This window comes from Morus notabilis, unplaced genomic scaffold (assembly GCF_000414095.1).
Source record: "Morus notabilis unplaced genomic scaffold, ASM41409v2 Scaffold137, whole genome shotgun sequence".
NCBI lineage: Eukaryota > Viridiplantae > Streptophyta > Magnoliopsida > Rosales > Moraceae > Morus > Morus notabilis.
In genome coordinates this window covers 992,718-1,000,508 of record NW_010358172.1, presented here as the reverse complement: position 1 = coordinate 1,000,508, position 7,791 = coordinate 992,718, and the positions used below count along the sequence as shown (strand labels likewise).

Here is a 7,791-nt window from a genome sequence, read left to right as displayed (position 1 = left end):
GGAAAGAGTCGTCCATTCTCACAAGATCCTGTTTAAGCCCTTTACTCGGGGACAGTAGTGCACCGGGGTAATGATTGAATTTACAATGTTAGTGAATTTTGTTTGTTGCAGTCATTTCTTTCTGTTAATATTTTATTTTATTTTATTTTTTAAGGGCTCTTTTGAGAAGGTTGCACCTTTACAATATTGAAAGAATGGATAACTCGTCACTTTGTGGAGCACTATCGGCTTGTCCATCTCTCCTTGATCTGGAAATTGTGGGCTTGTAAGTATCTTTGAGTTGAGTTTTCTTTTGTGCATTTTATTTAGTTTTTTTAATTTCAAGTTTCTAAGGAGGATTTGGTGTATTTTAATTATTGCCTTATTAGATCACAATTGCCTTAATTACTGCTTTTCTAATTAAATGCATAGTATTCCCTGTTATCTTTTTAGGAGCACGAGAGTATGTTTGCCTCTATAGTACATATATTATTGTTTTAAATCTTCCACAGAATAGCGGTTCCTGGCCAATGTTTTTAGAAATTTGTTGTTATTTTTCCACTGACAACTTTCTTTCTAATGACTAGACATGTTGAGTTGAGGCAAACATTGGTATCTGTGAGTGCAAAGTGTCACTTGATAGAGCGTTTGTTCTTTGAATCCTCAAAAACAGGTACTGCATGCTTGTATTGGGACCGGGACCCTTACTGTGGCCCAAAAATTTTATTCTTATACATGTGTTTCTTGTGTCACAGGTAGAGATGACAGTTTGAAATCACAGACCTGCCTTGATCTAGTAAATAACTGTCCTAATCTAACTTCATTGGCTCTTAGAGGGTTTAAGCTGCATGATTATAAGGTTCGCATACTGGTTAAGGTACGTCTTGCTATTTTAAGAATCCATATTCCCAAGGTTCATGTGTTCTTGAGTATTTATTCTACTTTATTTAGAAACATACTTTCTGGAATCCAGATCTCTTTTTCTTTCTCTGTGTCCGTGTCTATTTGACTGATGCTATAATGTGATATATGAATATGTGAAATTTAACTTTAACATCACAAGTGACAACAGGTCGTGTGACCCTTGTTCTTGTTACTTTGTCATATTTTCAACGTTCTTCCTTCTGTTGTACTTCGATTTATTTATTTATTTTTAAGTCCTCGTGAAATATCTAACTTGGAATTCAATTAATTCCACTTAAAGGTAATGCTTTGAGCTGCTTTGATGAATTGTTAGGAGAATTACATTCATCTTACTCTGTGACTATATATGTTGATCCCTTTCTATAAATTGGGATGTAAGTTTTACGCTGTTAGAATTTCTGAGCAAAAAGGCAAGATTTATAATCTATGTGGATGCTTGCGCAGGGATTTAGAAAACTAAAGTACGTTGATTTTTCAACATCCTATTCTATCTCCGGAACATTTATAAGGTCAGCCTCTCTCTCTCTCTCTTTATTTTTTTTTACCTATGAATTATTGATTAAACTTCATCAAAATCTAGTTAACGGTTTCGTATTTGAGATTTTTTATTGATGTTCTACCTCATAAGTTGAGCGAGATATTTTCTCCCTTAGGAATCTTGGAAACAGCATGGGGGGCAATTTGCTAGAAGTCTTAATTTTACGGGATTGTATGCATCTCAAAGAGGTGAGAACTACAAGTATCCTCTCCTTCTTTCCCTCTTTTCCTCCTTCCCTCCCTCCCCCCCTCCCTCTCTCTAATGCTATTTCTATGTTTACAGGTGGAAGTTTCTCGGCTTTTGAAGGCAATTATTTCTGGGGATTTCCAATTCCTCAAACATCTTGTAAGTGGATCGGAGTTGACTGTAATCTTTCTGCATAGACCTGCTCTAAAGTTTCAACTTAATGTTTATTTACTATGTATCTGTATGTTTTTAATAACTTGCACCTTGGTGCTTGATATTGTATCTAATTTTCTACTTTTGTTTACTGCCTGGAGCAGGACATATCTAATAGGGAGGGTTTGGCTTCTGAGAGTGACTGGTATGACAGGTGCTATAACTCTAGGTAATAGTTTCTCCCATACTTGATTGATTATCTATCCTCGTTGTTGGATTTGGAAGAGTTTCTTCCTTTGATGTGTTCGTTCTTCAGGTCAGGTTTTATCTTTGGCTTTTATTCTTACGATCTAGAAACTTTACATTATGCAGTGCAATTCCTATCAAGCAGTTATTGGAAGAGAGGCCTGACATTTGTTTTCTGGCCGAGTTTCCATCAGAAGGAAGGTTGGTTTATTCTTCAGTTATTTCTGGTTGATGTCATTGGAAATATGCTAATTTTCCCTCAAAATTTTTAATGCAAAATCTATTGGCAATTTGGAGATTCATTTACCAGTGTCTTATGGGAATCTGGATTTTTGCAGTTACATTGAGATTGATCAGATGTTTGACAGTGAGATAAATAGTGATATCAGTCTGCCATCGCAAATGAGCAGTCATACGTCAGATGGTTCAATGTTTTTGAGTTTTTCGGAGAGCAGTTACAATAGTGACCATGGTAGTGGCAATGAGGATGGTCGAGATGCAGGTTATGTCATTTATGAGGAGAGCTCGGATGAGGTGGACTTTCTTGCTGTATGAGATATGTACCTTGTGCGGCAATTACTAAAATTTGTGGTCATCAGATGGATTGGGTACTTTCTCTCTCTCTATCACTTGCATGTGTGCAGAAGAGAAAGATGTTAGGTAGATTGCCGCGTTCCTTATACATTTACAAAGTGGTTAAAGTTTCCAGGCATTCCTTTGAAGATGTGTAGAGTTCATAAACCATTCATATGTTCAAAGAGATTATAGTATTTTGGATGATGTTCGTGCATTCTCTACTACAAGGAGGTTATGGTACTTATAACTCCCTGCACGTGTTGACAGAGTGCTCTACAGAACTGAGGCGGCGTTTTATGGAACTCAACTCTTCGGGGAGTGCGGGTTGAATAATTGACTCGGGGCGAACTGTATCATATCGTCCATGTTGTTATGAGATTTTGCAGCTGGGAGTGGGCCGCAGAAGTGTCCTCAGCTTGGTTATGGAGCTCAGGAGTAGTCCTTCCCCTGTTTCGCCAAGATTTGTTTTTTGTAGCCACTTGAGGGCCTTTCTAATCCTTTTCTTTGCTTTTTATATATCCTTTAATCACGAGGTTTATGGTTATGTTTTCAACTCCGTTTCTTTCAATTTGCATCAATATCCTTTTTTTTGGCCTTTGGTTTGAAGCTTAGAGACTTGCAAAATATGCTGCACTGGCAGGGATAGCACTTTTATTTTTCCTCCAATATGAAAGAGAAAGATAAGGCTAAAAAGAGTATTACAAGTGGACTTCTAACTTAGTTTTCTAGGCAGCGCGAGACATTTTATCATTTCATTTGGTTTCATTTATTTTCGTTGGTGGATGGAACTGATGCACTACATTTACGACAACTTTCATGATACAATGTCAGTAAGGCTGTTGGAAGGATAGCTAGCAAATTGATTGCTTAGTTCTTGTAAAATGCAAAAGTATTTCATGGTGCCTGTGTGTGTGTGTGTATATATATATATATATAGAATTAAGAATATGGTTGTAAATTTCACCTCGGCTAGAAGATAATTTCTAAGTTGTAACAAAAAATTAGTAGATCTGAAATTCAATAATTTGTTACCAAAAGCTTAAAATGGTTGCTAATCATGCTTAGTAAAAAGAAGGCTAGTGCAGTGTCGATTTAATTAAACATTGGCAAGGAGAAAGGAGAAGGCGAAGGAAGAAAAGCAATTCTCATATAGCTATGAGTGGTTTCTTTCCACCGAAAGAGAAAAAACGGAGGGTTAACCGTATTTGTGAAGCTCTTAATTTTTTTTTTTTTCCTTTTGTTGTTGCGAATTTTTGTCTAAAAAAATATACTTTTTTGTCGTACATGTGAGCATAATTTAACTATAAATCTACTTCACTACAAGTTAGGGAAAAAATTAATAATAATAGAACTCTTTGAAAACGCTTTTAATTTTGTATAATTTCAGTCAATTATAATTTTTAATAGTAAACATTTAATTTATAAATTTAAAATTATTTTTAATTTATATATATTTTTTATAAAAAAAATATTATAATTTAAATCATAATACTAATACTTATACTAAACACCCCGTAAATGTTTTCTAATAATCAACAATCACACTTCAATTTTATTTATCTGTACGCTCCAATTTTATTTCAACCGGTTAAACATTAAAACAGAAAATAAACTCTGACTTCAAATCCCCCTTTATTTATCCATCTCATGTCGTCCAACGACTAAGAGAGAGATTTTTTTTTTTTTTAAAAGGAAGAAGAGCAATGGCGAGCAGCGGGCAAGAGGCGCCGCCGTACAAGCCGTACCGGCAGCTGAAGATCCTACGGGGGCACGAGCGCGCCGTGTCGTGCGTGAAATTCTCTAACGACGGCACCCTCCTCGCCTCCGCCTCCCTCGACAAGACCGTCGTGATCTGGTCCTCCGCCACCCTCTCCCTCCTCCACCGCCTCGTCGGCCACTCCGAGGGCGTCTCCGACGTAGCCTGGTCCTCCGACTCCCACTACATCTGCACCGCCTCCGACGACCGCACTCTCCGCATCTGGGACGCCCGCTCCCCCGGCGGCGAGTGCGTCAAGACCCTCCGCGGCCACTCCAACTTCGTTTTCTGCGTCAACTTCAACTCCCAATCCAATCTCATCGTCTCCGGTTCCTTCGACGACACCATTCGCGTTTGGGAAGTCAAGACCGGTAAGTGCCTCCACACGATTAGGGCTCACTCCATGCCCGTCACCTCCGTCCACTTCAACCGCGACGGCTCCCTCATCGTCTCCGGCAGCCACGACGGCTCTTGCAAGATTTGGGACACCGCCTCCGGGACCTGCCTCAAGACTCTCATCGACGACAAGGTCCCTGCTGTTTCCTTCGCTAAGTTCTCTCCCAACGGCAAGTTCATTCTCGTCGCCACTCTCAACGACACTCTCGTATGTTCTTCTTCTTCTTTCTGTTTTCAAATTAAGCTTCTTTATTTCAGTGACAAGCTTGAGACTATAAATATCTGAAATTGAGGAAAAAGAAGGAAACTTTACTCTGCGAAATTTTACTTAATTTTCTAACATAAAGACAGAGGTTAGGAGCTTGAGATTTGGAGGTATGTAGTTGGAAATTGGAATTTAAACTTGAAAAATATAGAAATTGTATTTTTCATTCATACTTTGTGATTAGTCTGTACATGGTTATATAGGTAGAAAATACAATCAGTTATCCTAGAATCACGTTCTAGAATCAAGGCTAACTATTTTGTTCACACTCATCATACAACTGTGGTGTTCCTAAATTAGGAAAGAATTACAAAAGGAGATTACAAGGATCGAGAACAAATCTCAACACTCCCCCTCAAGTTGGAGCATAGATGTCACACATGCCCAACTTGTTCAAAAACTTTGAGAACATTCGGCTTGAAACTGCTTTGGTGAGGATATCAGCCAACTGATCTTCTGATCGAATCTTCGGTAACTCCATGATTTTGTCATCCAACTTCTCCTTGATAAAGAATCTGTCTATCTCGACATGTTTTGTACGATCATGTTGAACTGGATTATGAGCAATGTCACATGCCGCTTTATTATCACAAAACAGTTGAATCGGTTGCCTAGATAAATAGCCCAAATCCTGCAAGAGTAATCTTAGCCATAATGCCTCACAAAGTCCTAGTGCCATACCTCTGAACTCAGCTTCTGCACTTGAGCGAGCAACAACATTTTGTTTCTTGCTTCTCCATGTCACAAGATTACCACCTACAAAGGTAAAGTAACCGGAAGTAGATCGCCTATCATCCACGGCACCAGCCCAGTCAGCATCAGTATACGCTTCTATGCTTTGATGATCTGAGTTCTTTGTGAACAAAATTCCCTTTCCAGGAGCAGATTTCAGATACCTCAAAATCCGCATAACTGCATTCATATGTTGCTCTCCAGGATTATGCATAAACTGACTGACAATACTTAATGCATAAGCTAGATCTGGTCTTGTATGGGCTAAGTACATCAATCTCCCAACAAGTCTTTGGTATCTTCCTTTATCAACCAGTACCTGGTTGGGCTCCACACATAACTTTAGGCCTTCTTCCACTGGTGTACCAATTGGTTGGCATCCTGACATTCCGGTTTCTTGTAAAAGATCTAAGGCATATTTCCTTTGGGATAAAAATATTCCTTTATTGGATCGAGATACTTCAATCCCAAGAAAATATTTCAGAGGACCTAGATCTTTCATTTCAAACTCTCTAGACAAGTACTCTTGTAGGGCCTTTCTTTCTTCAGAATCATTTCCTGTAACCACCATGTCATCCACATATACAATGAGTGCAGTGATCTTACCCTGCTGTTTCTTTAGGAATAAAGTATGATCTGAATTGCTTTGATGGTAGCCAAATGCTTTCATAGACTTCGTGAACCTTCCAAACCATGCCCTTGGGGATTGTTTTAACCCATACAACGATTTCTTTAGTTTGCACACCTTCCGACTATGCTTCTCGTGTCTCATGCATCCAGGTGGGAGATCCATGTAAACTTCTTCAGATAATTCACCATGCAGAAAAGCATTCTTCACATCAAACTGTTGTAATGGCCAATCCAAGTTTGCAGCTAGAGACAACAGAACACGAACAGTGTTGATTTTGGCTACAGGTGCGAATGTCTCTGTGTAGTCAATCCCATAGGTTTGAGTGTATCCCTTCGCTACTAGCCTCGCTTTAAAGCGTTCAATTGTGCCGTCAGCTTTGTACTTCACAGTGTAAATCCACCGACATCCAACTATTTTCTTTCCTAGTGGAGGATCAACAAGCTCCCAAGTTTCATTCTTTTGTAGGGATTTCATCTCTTCATTCATGGCTGCTTTCCACCTGGGGTCGGTTAAAGCTTCCTGCACACTGTTAGGAATAGATACACTAGACAATTGATTAACAAATGACATATTTGATTCTGACAAACGGTGGTTAGATATGTAATGACTCATGGGATATTTGACTTTACTAGATAGGTCAGGTTCATATGTGGGTCTAGGGATACCTCTGGTGTGACGCTGTGGTAACTGTCGTTTGTATGGCTCAAGAACACCTTCAGGAAGTGATTGGTATGATACGTCGGACAAAGGCAGCTCCACATCTTCAGTTTGTCGAACGAGAATCTCAGATTCAGGCAAACTTGCTTCTTGTGTTACTGGGTGTTCATCACCACTTTGATCCAACGTTATACCACTTAAATCCAATTCACCCATCTCATGGTTCACTGGTCCAGCTTGTGAGTTGTCACCACTATAATCCATTGTTATACCACTTATATCCAAGTTGCTCACATCCTGGTTACCAGACTTTGACGATTCAACTTTATCAGAAATGGGATAATCATACTCTAGAAAGTCGTAATCTAGAGTCTGAATTTCCTTCTGGTACTCCCCCTGAAGTTCAGGCTCGAAAAAATACATTGTGTTTTCATGAAAAACAACATCCATTGTAATAAACATTCGACGTGTGGGAGGATGATAGCATCGATATCCCTTTTGATGAGCAGCATACCCAACAAAAACACATCGCAGCGCTCGAGGAGTTAACTTGTTGCGTTGATGCTTATGGAGGTGTACAAATACTACACAGCCAAAAACATGAGGAGGTAAATTTGATACGGCTGGGGCAACAATTGCTTCTGTGAGAGTTTGGAACGGTGTCCGGAAATCAATAATGCTAGAGGGTACCCGATTGATTAAATAGGCTGCTGAAGTAAGCGCTTCTCCCCAGTAGGATAATGGCATATGGG

The 7,791-nt window shown here is 39.2% G+C and overlaps 2 protein-coding genes across 2 annotated transcripts in view; both read left to right on the top strand.

The window, feature by feature from the left end:
- LOC21407797 (F-box protein SKIP17) overlaps positions 1-3,197 on the top strand; it is a 4,897-nt gene extending 1,700 nt beyond the window's left edge. The window contains 10 exon segments of the mRNA XM_024161586.1: positions 3-67; positions 155-265; positions 567-652; positions 735-856; positions 1,348-1,412; positions 1,557-1,629; positions 1,724-1,786; positions 1,945-2,009; positions 2,153-2,227; positions 2,365-3,197. Coding sequence (XP_024017354.1) covers positions 3-67; positions 155-265; positions 567-652; positions 735-856; positions 1,348-1,412; positions 1,557-1,629; positions 1,724-1,786; positions 1,945-2,009; positions 2,153-2,227; positions 2,365-2,581 — 942 coding nt within the window. The 3' untranslated portion in view covers positions 2,582-3,197.
- A 1,055-nt stretch (positions 3,198-4,252) lies between these two features.
- LOC21407796 (COMPASS-like H3K4 histone methylase component WDR5B) overlaps positions 4,253-7,791 on the top strand; it is a 7,699-nt gene continuing 4,160 nt past the window's right edge. Inside the window, exon 1 of the mRNA XM_010092111.2 lies at positions 4,253-4,962. Within this exon, the coding sequence (XP_010090413.1) occupies positions 4,306-4,962 (657 nt within the window). The 5' untranslated portion in view covers positions 4,253-4,305. The remainder of the gene's footprint in view (positions 4,963-7,791) is intronic.